Source organism: Balaenoptera acutorostrata, chromosome 12 (assembly GCF_949987535.1).
Source record: "Balaenoptera acutorostrata chromosome 12, mBalAcu1.1, whole genome shotgun sequence".
Lineage (NCBI taxonomy): Eukaryota > Metazoa > Chordata > Mammalia > Artiodactyla > Balaenopteridae > Balaenoptera > Balaenoptera acutorostrata.
In genome coordinates this window covers 56,278,980-56,298,979 of record NC_080075.1, presented here as the reverse complement: position 1 = coordinate 56,298,979, position 20,000 = coordinate 56,278,980, and the positions used below count along the sequence as shown (strand labels likewise).

Genomic DNA, 20,000 nt, shown 5'->3' with positions numbered 1-20,000 from the left:
TCATAAATAAAATTTTATTAAAACACAACCATGCTCATTCATTTATGTATTAGCTGTGACTGCTTTCGTGCTGCAATGGCAGTTGTGTAGTTGCAGGAAGAGGCATCTAGCTCACAAAGTCTAAAATATTTTCTCCTGGTCCTTTACAGAAAAACTTTGCCAACTCCATACTAGACTAGAGAATAAGCTTCAACCAGCTTAAAAGAAGACTGGAAAATTTTGGCAAAAGGACTAAGGGCAAGCATTTCATATAATTGTAGGGCTAAGATTAAAACAAAGGTGAAATCAATTTCCATTAAGAAAATACAGGTTGCAATCCTGATACCAAAGTAGACTTCAAGCTAAAAACCATTAAACAAGATAAAGAAGGACAGTTCATAAGGTTAAGTCCACATGCCGGTTTTGGAATAGAACAGGGGAATACACACCACACTTTAAAGATGCTGTTAGGTGTGACATGACCAAAGTGGTGGAGTAGGGAATTCCAAAACTCCAAACCTCTACAAAAGCAAAGAACTGGCAAAAACTGCCAGATTCAGCTTTTTCAGAACTCTGGAATCTAATCAAAAACTTACAATAATCAGAGGAACACTTAAAGAAGAAGCTGCAGAATTTTGGTGAAAGAGCACTTTTAACTTACCCACTTACCATCCTCCACTCTGCAGTTCAGCAGTGGCAGTGAAGATAACAGCCTACTTTTCTGGTGCAGTCTGCCAGTACCAGAGGGAGCAATATGGACCTTATTCTCAAAAGTTTGTGATTATGTGTTTCGATCTGTCTCATAGCTCCCTGACGGTTTGGCTCAAGGGCTTGCCTTTGTTTTGCTTGTCTCAGAGCTTCCCCAGGAAGCTCCTGGGTGACATTTGTTCAAAGTATTTAAAGGCAATGTGTTAGCTGCAGTTTCAAGGGGTCAGGGATAACACCTGGGGATAAGGGATTACAGTCAGGGCAACCATCAGACACACCAGAAAAACCTGGGAAGGAAGAGGTTAGTAAAAGAGATAACCGAGAGGAAAGGGGCTTTTTAAAATTTCCGCATATTTTAGGAAATCTAAGAGGTCATGCACGCATTCAGGACTAGACAGACACCTGCTCTGAAAAGACCTGGGAAGACCTTAAGTTTTCACCTCTGTCTGACCTTTGAGCTCCACACAAAGACAAAGTGAAGGCTAAGGTAGAGTTGTAAACAGCCTCGCTAAGCATTGAAGGATGCCCCAACATAGAGCAAATACGCAGGACCAGGAAAGTTGTTGTTTGTTTTGGCTCTAGGAATGAAGGAAATCTCTGTCAAGTAACTAGCTGTCCACTAAGCTAATAGAGCAGGGACTTCAGTGGCCAAACATGACAAAGAATACAGACTACAGAAACAGTTTAGAAGTCGCTAAATAAACCGCAAAACCCCACAACAGCAACAACAACAAATGCTGGGGAGGGGGGAGAATCTGATTTTCAGTGTTGCCAACTTATAATATTCAAAATGACAAGTTTTAACAAAAAATTACATGGCAGGCAAAGAAACAAGAAAATATGACCCATTTACAGAAAAAAAAGAAATTAACAGAAACCATCTCTGAGGAAGTTCAGACTTTGGCATTACTAGACACACTTTAAACTAACTGTTTTAAATATGCTCAAAGTTAAAGGAAATCACAGAGTCCTAAAGGAAATCATGAGCATGTTATCCCAACAAATACAGAATATCAATAAAGAGCTGGGTATTATAAAAAAAGAACCAAAGAGAAATTCTTGAGCAAAAAAGTACAATGACTGAAATGAAAAATTTACTAGAGGGGTTCAGTATTTGAACAATCAGAAGAAAGAATCAGCAAACTTGAAGATATGTCAATTGAGATTACATAGTCTGAGAAGAATTTAAAAAAAGAAAAAAAGAAATAAACAGAGGCTAAGAGACTTGTGGGATACTCTCAAGCATGCCAACACACATATAATGGGAGACCCAGGAGAAAAGGGCTCAAAGAATATTTGAAGAAATAATGGCCAAAATTTTCCCAAGTTTGATCAGAAACATCTAACTACACAACCAAAAATCACAACAAACTCCAAGAAAAATAAACTCAAAGAGATCCACAGCAAGACAAATTATAATCAAATTGTCAAAAGTCAGAGAATCTTAAATGTAGCAAGAAAATCAAGTGCAATCATCATGTGCAAGGGCTCAGTGAGATTAACAGCTGATTTCTCATCAAAACCATTAAGGCCAGAAGATAGTGGGGTAACATATTCAAAGTGCTGAAAGAAAAATCTGCTAACCAAGAATTCTATATTCAAAAAATCTATGTTTTGCAAGATAAAAAAATTCTGGGGATTGGTTGCACAACAATGTTAAGATACTTAACATTACTAAACTGTACACTTAAAAAGTTAAGATGGTAAAGTTTATGTTATATGTATTTTATCACAATTAAAAATAAATTTTAAAAAATAAGGAGAAATTAAGACTTTCCAGATAAACAAAAACTGAGGGAGTTCACTTGCCCTACCTGAAATGTTACAGAAAGTCCTCCAGGCTGAAATAAAATCTAGATAGTAACTCAAAAGCATACAAAGAAGTAAAGAATACTGGTAAAGGTAGCTACACAGGTAAATACAAAAGCCAGTATTACTGTATTTTTGGTTTGTAAAAAAATTTTTTTTCTATATGATTTAAAGCCACATTCCACAATGTAGATATATAACCTATAACTACAATTAGGATAAAAATTAATAAAATGAAATGTGAAATTAAAAGACTGAGGGCTTCCCTGGTAGCGCAGTGGTTGAGAATCTGCCTGCTAATGCAGGGGACACGGGTTCGAGCCCTAGTCTGGGAAGATCCCACATGCCGCGGAGCAACTAGGCCCGTGAGCCACAACTACTGAGCCTGGGCGTCTGGAGCCTGTGCTCCGCAACAAGAGAGGCCACGATAGTGAGAGGCCCGCGCACTGCGATGAAGAGTGGCTCCCGCTCGCCGCAACTAGAGAAAGCCCTCACACAGAAACGAAGACCCAACACAGCCAAAAATAAATAAATAAAATAAATTAATTAAAAAAAAAAAAGACTGAGATATAATGACTACGATTTATATGACTGAGATCTCTCATACTTTATTTATCTTTATTTATTCTAATTCAGTTATCTGTATTTTGTATTTCACATGGAAAAGATCCAGAATTGAGCTCAAATCCAAGCACACTGGGAAGGAAAGTCTAATAAGAAAGATCACCAGCCAGAGTCAAGATACCGAAGTGTTATACTGTTAGCACAGCTAATAAGTCTCAGTGTCATTTACTAACTTCTGTGGGTCTTGAGTTCCCCATTTGTCAAATGGGGAGGATATAACAATATTATAAAAATTTATATGAAGGAAGAAAATAGTTGATTGAAAATTCTTTAGTAAATAAAGTAATAAACAAATCTGAGGTATTATCATTATTACTACTATCAGCATGCATAAGCAATTTTCTTATTTACCTGATGATGTTGGATGTTTCTTATGTTGCACGAAAAATTTTGGTAGAGCAGAAACTTATCAACATCTTTTTCATTTACTTTTTTTGAGGATACCTTTGCCAGAGATGATTGGATACAAATATATCTATTTTGGCACCTGTTCAGATACACAAATATTCAAACATTAAGTAGTTATTAATATGTGCTTTAGTAAAGAAACACATTATATAGAAAGAAGATTAACAAAAAACTAAATGAGATTTACCAAATGAGATTTTTTTTTAATGATGCTCAACTATTAAAACGTGTTGACCCATCAAAAGGGGACTCCTCGCCTATTCATGCTAGCATAGGTGTTCCAGATCTATTTATATTTCAACCCAATCCTCCCATAAAATGCCTAAATGAGTTCGGATACTATCTGCAGTTATGCGAGAGACTAATAACTCTGGCCTAGATATCATCCTTTTCTAACCACTGAGTTAGGGAGTCAGAACCAATTAAAAGCTAAAAAGAAGGGAAACAAGATGATGTGTCAGGACAGCTTCCAATGATAATTTATGAAATTGAACCAAATTTCAGCAGTATAATTACTTATAAAAACACATTTAAAAACCTGCACAATTCTCCTACTTCAACTCACTCCTGTGAGGGCCACTGAGAAAAAAAGAAAAATTCTCTCCCTTACATTAACAAAAACCCTGACAAGCTACAGTAGTCAACCGGTTCATTTTCACCTTTACTCTCCTCTGCACAGCTCACACAGCTAGAGATGTGGAGAGAGAGGAAGAGTAGACCTCTGCCAAACCCTGTCCTCTGATACACAGAAGGAAAGGAAGGACACAGTACCTAAAAATAAGGTTTTTAAAATAATATCTTTTTTTAATGAGGCATAAAATCCATAAGCCCAAGTAGGGTCTAGGTCAAAGGGTTTTACTCTCTTATAAATTGGGACTATGATACTATGGATAAACTGCTCTCTCCATCAGCTAAAATTCATTTTGAGGTCAGCACTTTTATCCATACCTGATATTAAACATTCTCAAGTTAACCCAACCACTGGTAAACATTATAAAATTAAGTGCATACATCTCAATACGTTTAAAAAGCAATGCCACCCATTCTCAATGGTTATGAATCTCTCTCTAGCATATATTGCACAATGCAGTGGTTTTAAAACTGTCTTCCTCAGAGGTCTCTGCTGAGATGCTTCAGGGTAAGGAGGATGAACAGGCAGAGTTCCAGGCTCCCTGCCCAGAATTCAATTAAAGCAACTTTACTTTTATCTGTTTTATGTATTCGGGTTCTGTTGTTTGAGCAGAGAGCTGTGCTACTAAAAAAATTTTTTTAATTTTTAAAAGTCTGAAAATAAAGTTTTTAATGAACACTGGAGTTAGCACTAACCATGCGACCCTTAACGTCATGAGTCCACAAAGCAGAAAACTCTAGAGAGTTACTCACAATTTCCGAATGAAGTCAAGCGTGTCTTTGTCTTTAGCAATCATGTCTGCTAAAATATGCTGCACTCCTGTTTCAATATCCTGGAGTGCTGAAAGCCCTTTAGGAGAAGGGTAAGAGGGAAAACAAAAGCAAGAACTACAGATTGGTTTTTAAATCTATAATTAAATCACAATAAATTTATTCCAGTCAAAATAAAACCTTAAGTTGACAAACTTAAGACAGAAAAGTATCCTCTGTGGTGACCTAAATGGGAAAGAAATCCAAAAAAGAGGGGATATATGTATACATGTAGCTGATTCACTTTGCTGTACAGTGGAAACTAACACAACATTGTAAAGCAACTATACTCCAATAAAAATTAAAAAAACAAACAAACAAAAAGAAAAGTATCATAGTAGTGACTAGCTTCCCTCAGCAACAAAATCAAGTCTCCAAAAACAATAATACAGGACCTTAACATACCATGTAACCTAGTGGTGAAAAATGCAGCTCTGGAGCCAGCTGCCTGGTCTAATCCTGGCTCCACCATCTACCAAATGCATGACCCTGGGCAAGTTACTTGTTCTCTCTGTGCCTCAGTTTCCTATAAAAATGGAATAATAATAGTATCTACCTCATGAAGTATTTACAAAGATTAAGCATTATAGGATTAAGCATTATAGGTTATAGGAAATATATATTAATAGAGTCATATCTCAAGGTATACTATTTCATTCCAGTTACAAAAATTCTCTTTTGCAAATAATTTTATTAATATCCCTATTTTGGCTTATGAGGCATTTATTCACATTTTCAATGACCTATTTGAATTTCTCAAACCTCAAATGAGCACAAAAGAAGAGCCATTATGTGGTTGTTCATCTTCACAGCTGAATTGTCTACCAATGGTACATTAAGTTCTCTCCAAGTGCTTTCAGTTTGCTAATTTACAGCAGTGTGTCTTGTACATTATGGCCCCTGCAATACCAACTTATACACTGAGAGAGATCATTTGCAATGCATTATTTATTTCTTTTGTCTTTATTGTTCTATTTCCATTAAAGCTTCTTTTTTTTTCTTCCATTAAATCTTGAATTACACAAGCACTGAGTATCATAAATATGTTTCTCTGAGGGTATGGTTTTAGTGAGTAACAAGTACAGAAGACAAAGAGGACAGGAGGACAGACTTACAGAGTAATTAATAAAGAGAAAATGCCTTGTTGGCTTGTGTTATGATAACTGATCTTAACTAATGATGTAACTGCATTTATTTCAAAGAAATTTAAAGAAAGAAATTTGGCCACTGAAATTAATAGGAATCCTGTTTACATTTTAAGAGAGTTTCCCTATGAGGGAATTTTCAGGAACAAATTACCTTTGAGAGGTGGAAGATTGTATATGTAAAGACTTAGAACAGCTGTGGCGCATAGTAAGCAGTCAGTAGGTGTCTGCTCTTGTGTTAGCTTTCTCACTAGATCAGTCTTTATCCTAGAAAACCACTCACTATGCATTCATTCCTGGAGTCCAAAAGTACCTCACAGCATCATTACCCGAAGTTTAATGAGAATACCAGGGTGAGAAGTCAGTAGTAAAGATGGAACCTACAATGAGACCAATTAGTCTAGAGAGACTAGAAAGAGGAAATTATAGATTTTGCAATTATAACAATGGGCTTTTGTAAAGCCCACGTCATTCAGGGGAATACAATTTGTAAACCTTATGTTATCAAACCTACTTAGTAGGAACTCAGTATGTGTGTGAACTAAGGAAAACTTTGTACCAGAGGAGGTGAAGAGTGGAAGGAAAGAAAACAGACCAGAAGAGAAAAATAAAAACTGACCATAAATCATTATGCATCTAACATTCTGAAAGCTCCAACGTTTGATTCTATTGATAATAAAACATACCATCACTGGGCACAGACAGTTCCCACTGTGGCTAACCTTAATGCTTGGCTATATGGTCTCAGTAAATATTAAAGTTGCAACCATTTGAAAATATAACGAAAAAAATAAAACAAACTTGAATTTTACTCATTTCAACCCATCTCTAAATTCACATATTTACCAATTTGCTTTTTCTTTTCATTATTGCCCTTTTCAATATAGATATTAGGATGTGTGTATTTGTGTATGAGCAGATATTCATATTTTCACAGACACATACTTAATTTTTTTAATTGCAAATTCACATTTGCCAGATTATATAAAATAAACACAGGTTTTGGTATGCTGATTCTCTACAGTTTAGTACATCCTTTAGATTTTGTTGTCAGAGACTGCCCCCTACAGACACTCTCCCAGCCTAAAGGAAGGAAGGCTAAAAGGAACTAGAATGAGAGTAGTAATCACCAGAGCATCAATCTCCCCATTCAATCCTAGCAGACCACTCCTTGGAAAAAGCCACTCTTACTCAAAAAGCTCTCACTCCAAGGCTCATTTTGACAATAAAACCAATATACCCTGACACGTATCAGTTGACACTTTCCTTGGGTTCTTCTTAGAAATATCTCTCCCTTACCCCCTTCCTCTCTCATTCTCTCCTGTGCACGCACACACACAAAGTGAAAGGAAGATACACTTAAGAAAAAGACAAACACTTTACTCGTGGAGAGTAGAAGTGTGGAAGTAGGACTTCACTTTACAATCCATATCTGTCCGAATTGTTGAAGTTCTTTTTAAAAAGTAGATATGATTTTTATAATTAAATAAGTTTTTAGAAATAGAATAAAAATTTTAAAAGACAATACAGGAGGATCTTTATAACCTTGGATATAAAGGAAATTCTTTAAAAAGAAAAAGAAGCAATTATCTAAAAAGAAAAGATTAACAAAATTGAAAAGATTAATAAATTAACTATGATAAAACTAAGACCTTCTATTTACCAAAAGACAGCATAAAGAAAGTGAAAAGAGAAGTTACAAGCTGGGAGAAAAGATTTGTAGCACATGTAACTGAGCAAGAATATCTAAAAAATTCTTATAAATTAATAAGAAAAAGTGAAACAACACAATAGAAAAATGAGCAGAAGAGTAGAACAGGCACTTCATCAAAAGAGGAAAGCTGAATGGCTAAGCAGGAGGTATACTGGGATTTGTTTTATTATAATTATTTACTCTTTATATGCTGTAATATTCTTTTGTATCATCATTACTTAATGAAACAATTTTTTTAACCTAAGTTTTCAAATTAAAAAAGGAAAGACACAGGAACGACCTCTTTATTAAGTAAAGCTGGTACCTTTAACATTGGGCCTAATGTAAGAGAGCAGATTGAGGTCCCCTGGATTCTCAAGCAGTGTCCTGGCTGCTCCTTCTAATCCCAGCTGCTTTGCTCTCTGGGCTTTGGTGCCCTTGCTCCCAGTTTTATATGGTGCTGACTAGGGAAAAAAGTCAGAAAACATACCAAATTATTCAGTTTTAAAAAGCAAAAGTTAAAATTAGGACACAAAATTAGAGGACATGTGAGAATGCTAAAGACATCCTCTTCTCAACCCTTTCCTCTTCCTTCAAAGATTAATGCTAACAGAGAATACAAGTTGTATGAAAACAGTTGTTCCTTATCAGACTCTTTATACTTTTCTACACGCTTACAGTTAGCTATCTGCTTGGATTCACTCATCCCACAAACTCAGTGCTTGGACTGCCAGGACTGCAAGTCCTCAACTCAAGCAAGCTCCTCTAAAAGATGTCCTCACACAATGCTTCTACTTCTTAGTCCACGTTCACTCCTCAACCCACTGCCCCCTGGCTTCTCTTGCCACACACCTTGCTGAAAGTGGTATCACAAAGATCCACAATGATCCCTAATTACCAAATATACATTTTTCAGTCCTTATCTTGCCAAAACTCCCTGCTATATTTAATTACTTAACCATTGATCATTAACTCCTTCTATGACTCTCTTCCTTAATCTTTTATGGGTATCATCATCTCCTGATTCTCTTCATACTTCTCTGACTATTCTTTCCATGTCTCCTCCTTAGGCTCTCCCTTCCTCCACCCATGCTTCAAAAGTTAGTGTTCCTGGGCTTCCCTGGTGGCGCAGTGGTTGAGAATCTGCCTGCCAATGCAGGGGACACGGGTTCGAGCCCTGGTCTGGGAAGATCCCACATGCTGCGGAGCAACTAAGCCCGTGCACAACCACTGAGCCTGCGCGTCTGGAGCCTGTGCTCCGCAACAAGAGAGGCCGCGACAGTGAAAGGCCTGCGCACCGCGATGAAGAGTGGCCCCCGCTCACCGCAACTAGAGAAAGCCCTCGCACAGAAACAAAGACCCAACACAGCCAAAAACAAATTAAAAAAAAAAAAAAAAAAAAAAGTTAGTGTTCCTCAATGGTCTATCCTGACCTGCTTACCCCATGATCTCTCCTTGAGTGAAATCTTCCATTTTCATGGTTCCAAATACCAATTACATGCTGCAGACACATCTATGTCTCCAGCTCAGCACACTCTCCCGTAAGCTTACGCTTCTGTTACCTACTCTCATTTTTCCCCACTCGACTGGGAATTCCTTGAAGACAAGGACTATGTATTAGTCATCTTTGTAATGGGTTGGCCAAAAAGGGCCTTCGGCTTTTAAGTAAAAATAAAAGACATTTTTCATTTCACCAAGAACTTTATTGAACAACGTATTCACCCTTTTGTTCTACTACCTTCTGCCATTTTTCAGGCAACTTCATAATTCTATCTTCCCAAAACTTTTTATCTTTTTGAGTAAAGAACTGTTCCAGGTGCCTTTTACAGTCTTCCAGGGAATTGAAATTTTTTCCATTAAGAGAATTTTGTGACGACCAAAATAAATGGAAATCCGAAGGTGCCATGTCTGGCGAATATGGCAGATGAATCAGAACTTCCCAGCCAAACTGTAACAGTTTTTGCCTGGTCATCAAAGAAACATGCGGTCTTGCATTGTCCTGATGAAAGATTATGCGTTGTCTGTTGACTAATTCCAGACGCTTTTCGTCGAGTGCTGCTTTCAGTTGGTCTAATTGTGAGCATTACTTGTTGGAATTAATCATTTGATTTTCCAGAAGGAGCTCATAATAGAGGACTCTCTTCCAATCCCACCATATATACATCACCTGCTTTGGATGAAGACCAGCCTTTGGTGTGGTTGGTGGTGGTTCATTTCACTTGTCCCACGATCTCTTCCGTTCCACATTGTTGTACAGTATCCACTTTTCATTGCCCGTCACAATTTGTTTTAAAAACAGAACGTTTTCATTACGTTTAAGTAGAGAATCGCATGTGGAAGCGCGGTCAAAAAGGTTTTTTTCACTTAACTTACGTGGAACCCAAACATCAAAGCAATTAACATAACCAAAGTGGTGCAAATGATTTTCAACACTTGATTTGGATATTTTGAGTATGTCGGCGCTATCTCCTGCATGGTATAATGTTGACTGTTCTCAATGAATGCCTCGATTTGATCGCTATCAACTTCAACTGGTCTACCCGACTGTGGAGCATTGTCCAGCGAGAAATTTCTAGCACGAAACTTCGCAAACCACTTTTGACACGTTTGATCAGTCACAGCACCTTCTCCATATGCTGCACAAATCTTTTTCTGCACGAATCTTTTTTTGCATTTCAGTTGCATTTTTACCTTTCTTGAAATAATAAAGCATAATATGTTGAAAATGCTGTTTTCCTTCCATCTTTAATATTAAAATGGCTACACAAAAATTCACCAATTGTAAAAAAAAAAAAAAAATTCACCAATTGTGATAAGTCCTTTTTTTAAATGCACGCTGATATGACAGATGTCACATACAATCTAACAAAATTGTTCTGAATGAAGTTAAAGACAACTAAGTGCTACTAGAGCCATCTTATGGGAAAAACTGATCGAACCTTTTGGCCAACCCAATAAATCCAAGTGCCTATCACAAAAAAGCGCTTAACAGATATTTACTGAATAAAGAATATTTTGTTGAATTAAATAATGATGGTGGCTGATGACTTTAGCTTTTTATTTCCAGCTCTTTAACTATAAGACCCAAATCATAATATACTCAGGTAAGTATTACATTAAAAGATAAAAAGGATTCCTTACCACGTGTTCTAGTTCTTCAAAAGTTTTACAGTTCAGCAAGGCTTTTAACAAGCACTCAGACATCTTCCCCTCCTTCTTAATTTTTTGGATTGTGTTATAAGCCTTCTTTGCAACAGCCCTGAAAATAGAAACTTTTATAATATACAAGACCTATATGTTAAAACTTTCTTTTTGAAGCTATATCAAACTTACAGAAAAGTTGTAGGTGAGGTAAAAAGAACTTTTTTCCCCCTTTGAACCATTTGAGAATAAGTTACCATCATCCCCAAGTACTTTAGTATGTATTTTCTATAAACAAGAATCTTCTCCTATAACCATCAAAAGCAGGTAATTAAAATTGATATTAATATTGATATAATATTGATATATTCTAACCCTCAGATCTCATTTAAGTTTCACCAATTGTTCCTATACATGTCCTTGATAGTGAATTCAGCTAAGAATGGGTTTTATGTAATTGCTATGTGTCTACAGTCTCTTTCAAGCTGAAACAGTATTTCAGTCTCTCCTCGATTTTCAAAACCTTGATACTTTAGAATGTATTATTATTACAGCCTTTCATCCTATTTCATTACCTGTTACTATTTATAATTTCTGCCTAATAATGGTATTGCTAAAATGATGGGCAAAAGTTAGAGAGATGATAATATAAATTACTAAAAATGATTGATGGAAAAGAAAACTCAATCTACTTATGAAAAAAAAGAAAGGCAGAAGATTATAAGTTAATGAGGAAGAATATGCAGTCCTTAGATCACACCTCTGTGTCTTCTACACTCCTGGTAGCACAAGACTGTTTTCAGAGGCTGAAGCCTACCAGGGTCATTTCGACAAAAGGCCAATGACCTACCGGCTTGCATATAAGGGAGAGGAAAGGCATCTTTAGAGAAAATACAGGAAGTTTCTTACTATCCATAATCATAATCATTTTTTAATTCACTTTTTTAAGTGACCCTCAGTAAGAAATATATTTTACCTTGCAACCCAGTATATACACATACATAATTTCATATTTAATAAAGTTATATAAACATATGATAGTTTCATGAAACAATATTTACCTTTACCACAGAAGCTGCACTCATATTTTCTATTCTCTATTTCATTTTTGTTAAAGTGGTAATGACCTACTAAATTAGTTTCACTACTCATTTATGAGTAGCAATTAACAGGGTGAAAACCAATGCTCTAGTTATAGAAAAAGCTGAGCTCAAGAAAAATAGAGACCATACCTCATTACCAAAAAGAAATCTCTGTACGATATAAAAAGATCTTCTAAGTTCTAGTCAGTGCCACCACTTACTTGGAGAAATAGTCCTCTACTAATATTTAATGTATTCCTCTATTAATAGATACCCAGAGAATGAACTCTGTTGCAGCTAAAGTGTGTTTTCAGAGAAAAAGAAAATAATAATATTAATCTTGACATAGAGCTCCTATTTGTCCCCCACCCAATCAAAAATTGGTAGAATACCTTTAATTTTTTTAAGTAAACTATTCTTGCTTGTTTGTGACACTTTCCCCAATTTCAGATCCCAAAACCCTTAAGATTTTCTTCATTACTTTGCCTTCAACCAAACAGAAAGCTTACTTCTGAATTTGCAAATTGCTGGACTTCTAAGATGTGGCCTGTAGATGATTTTGTTTGACCTCAAAATTTTTTTACATAAAAATTCAGATTATCAGTTTTTCAAATATAGGAAGATATAGCAATCTGGGTAGAGAACCCCACATGTTATAATCTGATGGAGATGAGTAGCAGCTGCCCCTCTTAGACAGGACTTGTGATCTCCAGTTTGCGTCCCTTTGTGCTTGATTATACTAGCCTGGCCCTGGGTGATCTGAATCTGAAACCACTTGAATAACTAGTCATTTATATTTCTGGGTTGGCTAATTGATTTTGCCTCTTGATGAAATATAACTTTCCACGTATTAGCATTTAAATCTTCCTGGCACTAAAAGAAGTTCAACAAAAGGGGTAGAAATGTTAGTGAGAGGCAAGTTCCTCCAAAATCAAAGAGGCTTATTAGGCTTGTTCTAAAAATAACCCTTAGTGCTTTTAGAATGGCTTGATGGTAAGATTATATCCAATTTAAATCATATCCTTGTTGAAGAACACACATAGCAACAACACAGCACTTGGCATGTAGGAGACATGCAATAAATAAATGAATGGTAAAGACTGTCTTAATAAACTCTACTGATACAGTTAGTTTTATAGTCTTTATATGCTTATTTCTGAGTTACTACAATAAATCCAGAGGAATAATTTTTTTAAAGAGTGCTTTCCATTCTACAACCATACAAAACTCACAATCCACTAACATTAAATTACCATGCCCTATAAAAGAATAGAAAAAGGAAATATACATATTTCCTACCAAACTCTACACAGCCAAAGAACTCTCCATTTAGGGACTTCACAGTATTAAGAGGACAGTTTTATGTAAGCTATTGAAGATTTAGACTAAAATGTATTTTTCTGAGTTACCTGCTGGTAGTTCTAATTTTGCCATTATGCAAAATCATTTCTATGAGAGAAGATGACATTCAAACTCATAGGCACAGACTCTTAATAATGCAAACCACCTTTTGCAGATACATGCCCAAGCTATGCATGAACACACCAGCAGAGGGACTCTGCACACCCCTAAATAAGTAAACTGGAGCTGGCTTCCTCTGTCAGAAGGGGACTATATCCAGATTACAATAAATCAAGAAAACAAAATATTGGAACTGTCGAAATATACTATCACTCACTTCCTCACTGTTTCGCCTCATTGGCTCACACACCCTCTTCCCCCTTACACAAAGCTCATCCCTTCCCAGGTTTCTTACCGTAGCTCCTCTAGAGTTTGTTGAACTTCTCTCAAGGAATCAGCATCAAGGTTATTAATAAGCTCTTTTCGATAACGTATAATGAAGGGAATTGTGTTATCATCATTAAAGAGACGAATAATGTTGGCACAAACCCAAAGTTCAATATCAGTTCTCTCAGATAAAACCTGTAAATTAATATTTAGTGATTTAAAACTATGAAAATTAAACATCTGTATTATAACATATGGTTTAAAATACAGCAATTAAATAATGTTCTCCAGCCACTTAGAAACAAACTGCTGTGGTTTTAAAAAAAGAAGAAAAGGAAATTGTATGAAATATATATATATATATTGACAATCATAGAATAGTCATTTCACTCATTCAATAAAATCCAATCGAAACCACTCTGCATTACCCGAATTCTACAGGGCTCAAATGAGATATGCATTTTTCATCTCTCAGATTGGCACCAAAGATCAAGGAGATGGTAACTCACTGTGCTGGCATAAGTGATGGGAAAAGGCACTTTCAACTACTGCTAGTGAGAAAGTACAATGGTAAAACCTCTGGAGGAAGAACAGTTTGGCAATATCTATCAAAATTTACAATGCATAAACTCTATGACCCACCAATTACACTTCTGGAAATTTGTTCTGATATATTCATACCTCTGGAAAATGATATTATTTACAGTGATATTTTTTGAAGAATTTTTTCCAGTATGGTAGAAGTCAGCAAAAAACAGTCTACAATGGGGAATTGGTAAATAAATTATGATATGCCCGTGGAGCAGAATACCACTCAACTTACTCTTACATGAACGGATATGGAATGAATTACAAGAACTTGGAACATGGCTTATTTTGGGGAAAGGTAACTGGTTGGCTTAGAGCTAGGGCAGGAAGATCCTTCTATGTCTTTGGAATTTTGTATCATTCCCATATACTACATATTCAAAATAATTATTTTTTAAAAAACAAGTCTACAGGTTTCAGCAAAAATGTACATGTAAGCAGAAAAGTTTAGAGAAGTCAGCCTGGAGAAGAGAAAGAATAAAATGCAATTTCAGTAACTGTTCTCAAAACCTAAGCCGATTTTTTTTAAAGTAAAGCATGAAAGGCATAAGCTTTATTATTATTTCAATCTTGATGCTCAAGATATGCCAAAAATGTAAGAAAAAATTCAAAAATCATTAAAGCATTAACATGGTCAACTGCTTAACAAAATCAAGTCAATATATAAAATAGACTGAGTTTCAAAACTACAGATGAAATAAATGGCTGAGCTCCAGAGACTATTGAGGATACCCTCATTCCTCTGTGCACTGTATATCCTAAGGCCTACATCTTATCACCCATTCTGAGAATGCCAGCTTTACGTCTCCAGCCCTAGCTCTCTTCTGCATGAGCTCTGGACTCATTTAGCCAGCTACCTGACCTACCTCTTGAAATCCTATTAGGTATCTCAAACTTTGCATTCGCAAAAGTGATTTCCCTCTCAAACTTCTTCCTCTTCCAGTTTTCCCCTTATTATGTCCATTCAAGTACCAGTTTAGGCCTGAAAACTAAGAGTCTTCAACTCTTTTGACTCCTTTAACTCTTAAATCTACACTATCATAAGAATCAATCAACTCTAGTGGCAAAATATTTCTTTAGTCTATTACTGCTCTTCATTTCTGCCCTATAGCCCAGTCTAGTTCAAGCCAGGATTACTGCAACTGCCTTTTACTATTCGTCTCGCATCCATAGCAATCTCATCTATGTCAATTTCCATAAAACAACAAGAATTATCTTTCCAAAATCTATATTGGATCATGTCACCTGACTAGTCAAAACCTTTCAATGATTTCCCATAGCATTTAGAATCCAAAGTCCTTACCATGACCCAAAAAACATGGGCCTCCCTCTCCAGCCTCATCTTATCCAGTCTTCCCCTCATTAGAAGCCAGCCCCAATGGGCTGCTCCTAGAACAATGTTCACTTCCTAGAACAAGCTCAGTTGCTTCCCTCTTCAGAGGCCTTCATGAGGCTGCTCCATCATGCAGAAATGCTCCTCTTGCTTGATATCATCCCTGACCCCTACAAAATCATGTTCATTAGTATTTTCTCTCCCAAACCTGTACCTCTTCCTGTTTCCTATTCCAGTTAACATTATCTCCTACCACAGAAACCTTCGGGGATATTGTGGTTATCTCCCCCAACAATACCTCCCCATTACGTAGCAGCTTTGTGGCTGAAGAACACTTGACCTCAACTCCACCTCCACAGCATTTTGTTCAGTAACCAGTTGTTTTAGAATTACAACAGCCAGAGTTTGTACAGAGAGATGAGTCCAGTCAGCAGGAAGCTCAAGATCTGGCTTAGAACTCTGGACCCAGGTACAATTTCTTCCTCGGGAGGAATATGGTTTATACAAGTAGAATCTTGAAGTTGGATGGCAGTGCTAAGAGAATTGTGGAGAGACTGTTGCAGTGCACTTAGGTAACTTTCCTGTTACTTAAGTCAATAAATCTCCTTTATTGCTTAAGCTAGTTCAAGATAGGTTTTCTCTTATTGCAACCAAAAGCATTCTAATCAATGTCCTCAGTTTCACTGTGTGTTCTCTATCTCGCTCTTCTAATCTGTCACCAAGGAAGCAAACTGAACTTCTAAAATGTCTGTTCTTTCCCCTCAAGCTCCCTTTCTATTATCTTCTTTTATCTAAACCACAGAGCATTTTTTTGTTCTCTATGCATTCCACCCAACCTTTCTGCATTACTACTGATTATACTTCTAAGACACATTTATAATAAGTCCCTTATTTTTTTCCTCTTTTTCTTCTTTTGAACATAAGCTTCAATGACTCTTTCCTAACTACTAGTAAAAGTCCAACCATTGTAGCATAGTTTTAAAATCCTTTCCCAAGCTTGCTCCCAAATTTCACTGTCCTCACGGAATAAGCAATCTAGAACGGAAGATAAAACATTAATATAAATAAGTACAAATAAAACAGAATACGCCAGGGAATAAGTGGTGTAACGCTTTCAGAGAAGAGAACGATCTCCCTGGTGTAATCAAGGAAGGCTTGCTGCAGGGGCAGCATTTCAGCCGGCCCTTGAAAGGCCAGATTCTGAAAGACGGACATAAGACACGAAAATGACAAAAATGCTCATTATTTTGGAACTGAGCGATTGTTAGAACCCATGGGCTCCCACTATCCTAAACTAGTTCAGTGATTGTTAACTAAAAGGGGCCCAAGACAGCTAAGACTCCAGACCCGCATCTGAAGTGTACCAGGTCCTGACAAATCCAGAAGCATATGTGTTAAGAGAGTGTATACTGCTGCTTATGAAAATTTGCTTCTTGAAATTAAGGATAATAAAACTACACACAAGCAGTCACAACTTTGGGGCCTCCAAATCATCCAATTTCTTCTGTCTTAATTTAGTCAAACATTTATTTTAGCTCATATTATATGCCAATAACCATACCAAGCCAGTAATAAACAAAATGTAAAAAACCAAGTCCCTCTTGCCAAGAAGCTTATAAGCTAGAAAGAAGAAAGACGGTCAAGTAGACAGTTAAAATACAGTGTGATCTGTACTCTGACAGAAGCATATACAGGCTCTTTGAGAGCACGTGGGAGGAAGAAACATCTACCTCTGCAGAAATGGAAAAGCAACAAGGGAATGAAAGTATCTCAGGCAGCCAAATGAGGGCAGGAATTCTAGGAAGAGAGAAGAGCATATCAAAAGCCACTGATGAGGAACCACTGCACATTTTAAAAAATTTCTATGTTCAGTAATGCTAAAATGTACAAGGCGTATTGAGATGAGTGAGAAATGGAAAAGTGGATGGAGCTAGATGGTGAACTCTAAAAAAAGTCTGAACTTTATCCTATACTTAATATCAAGCCACTCAATGACTGATCTGCTCATTACTTGATTTCAGCTGTTGAGTCAACCCCCCCTGTAAACTCCCTTGACATTTTATGAGTCAGTGAGATTTGGGGACTAGAGCAGTGGTTCACAACATGTGGTTCCCAAACCAGCAGCATAAGCATAATCAGGAAACTTATTAGAAATGTAACTTCTTGAGCCCCACCCCAGATCAACTGAATCAGAACCTCTGGGGTGGGGCCCAGCATCTGTGTTTTAGACAGATGAGGCAAACGCCAAAGAAACAGCTAAGCATTAAAAGTAGAGATCAAACCTTAGGGATGGGCAGGGAACTACTAAAATTTTTACTTTTAAACTACTACTTATTTCAACTATTACACTTATTACTTTAATAATTTTTATAGTTAACTGGTGAATAGGAATGAGGGTAAAGTAAAAAGCAAGGCAGTCTCGATTATTTTTTTCACCTCTAAGACTTAAATAGAAAGACACTTTTTGTGCCTGTTGTTGTTTTAAGCTAATACCTGTATAGGGCTTATTATGTTCTACACACTTTTACATATTCAATAGTAACTCATTTTACAGATACAAAAACTGAGACCCAAAGAAGTTAAGTAAATTGCCCAAAGTCCCACAAGCTATATTTCCTTTTCAGAAATTTGATTTGTGTGCAAAGCAAGATGATTTTCTTCAGGCAAAAGTATCAATACAAATTAATCAAATCGCCTTACTTTTCGTCCTGAATCCAACTGCGATGAGACATGGTGCCTTCATACTGTCCTCTACTGTCCAAAACCTCCAACAAAATGACCTTCTCTGCAAGTGGCCTGAGAATTTCCTGCTTCAAAATCTATATTCCCATTTCCTCAGTTATAAAAGAAAACTGCTGGGTATCAACAGCTAAACTATTGCCTTAATCATCCAGGCAGCATTTTAAAAGAACTAGCATCTAAATTAAATGGCACTCAAATGAGTAGATTGAGAGAGAATTTTTTATCCAAAATCAAACCAGCAACTGGACACCTCCCTTCTAAAACAGTTTCGATTACTGCTGCTCTCTTTACCCTTACCTATTCATTTTATTATATCACTTATTTTACCACACACATAAGTTTCCTTAAAGACTGCAAAAGGAAAAACTATGCTGTTAGAAGTCAGAAGAGTGGTTTTAGGCAAGGGGATGGAGGATTGAAAAAGGGTATGAAGGGATTGTAGGGTGCTGGTAATGTTGTTTCTTGATCTGAAAGCTTGTTACATGGTTACAATTTTGGACATTCATGAGTTGCATATTTAAGTACAATTTTATATATATATGCATATATGTATACATATATATATTTCACAAAGTTTTTTTTAAGCCCATAATAAATACCACGAGCTAAGTTATAAAAATAAAAAAGGGCCAATACAATTTCTTTTACTTAATCCCTCCTGGAACACACAGGTTGACCTAACGGATGGCGCATGCTTATGTGTAGAAGTGCAGTGAGAAAAGCCAACTCAGAGACACCACCTCCTTCCTGTCCCTCTTCTTTCCCCTATACTTTCATCCCATGTTCTTCTTCACCTATATAATCCCACATCATCTTCTTGCAAAAATGGGGAAAATGGCTAATAACGGGGTTTTTGCTTGCTTTTCCTCCCTAATTTAGCAAACATTACTAAGATATTCTATATGGCTGCTCCACGCCCACCCCCCTCAAAGTAAAGACACTACGTAACAACAATCACCACTTGGGAGCATTTAATTTTCTCAAAAACTGCTTGTAGCTAGTCACCTCTTCAAATTCTTACAAAGGTTATGGTACTCACAATATATTTGTGTAATGATAAAATATACTTTAACAAAAACTAGTTTCTAATGGCAACCACACATTTGTGGCTTGGGGGAAGGGCTGAAGTAGGTTGTTTCTCAAGGAGTCTGGTGATCGCCAAACCTGATTAGGAAATAGACACAAAGTGTGTTTATATGTAAAGTCTACAAATAAATTAAGTACTGACAATGTAGTTTTCCCTCCCCAAACAAGACAGTGATATTCCTGAAAAAGCTGTGGACTTTCAGAAATGAGAAACACACCTTGAAGGGAAAAAACAGCTAGAGGATCAAAGTGTCATGGTGGGCAGGGTCCAAGGGGAACAGCACACAAAATGAAGGAAATATAAATGACATTTCCCTCATGTTCAATTAGTAATAATAATTCCTATACAATTAATTTCCATTGACTATTTCTTACTAACTAGGAATTTGTTAGGACTTCCCCAAAGAACTTGGACATACATTTCATTTTGTGACAGATAAAATGCATACCACAGGCATTTCACTGACTCTGGTCCTCACTCAAATGTTCAAAGC

General features: G+C 36.5%; 1 protein-coding gene across 2 annotated transcripts in view; it reads right to left on the bottom strand.

The window, feature by feature from the left end:
* The window catches only part of SRBD1 (S1 RNA binding domain 1), a 247,656-nt gene that overhangs the window by 211,613 nt on the left and 16,043 nt on the right, over positions 1-20,000 (bottom strand). For both annotated transcript variants that reach the window (XM_007190081.3, XM_057558645.1), the window contains exons 5-9: positions 13,786-13,952; positions 10,948-11,065; positions 8,132-8,270; positions 4,912-5,008; positions 3,472-3,607 (exon numbers count right to left, since the gene is read on the bottom strand). In XM_007190081.3, the coding sequence (XP_007190143.2) occupies positions 3,472-3,607; positions 4,912-5,008; positions 8,132-8,270; positions 10,948-11,065; positions 13,786-13,952 (657 nt within the window). The remainder of the gene's footprint in view (positions 1-3,471; positions 3,608-4,911; positions 5,009-8,131; positions 8,271-10,947; positions 11,066-13,785; positions 13,953-20,000) is intronic.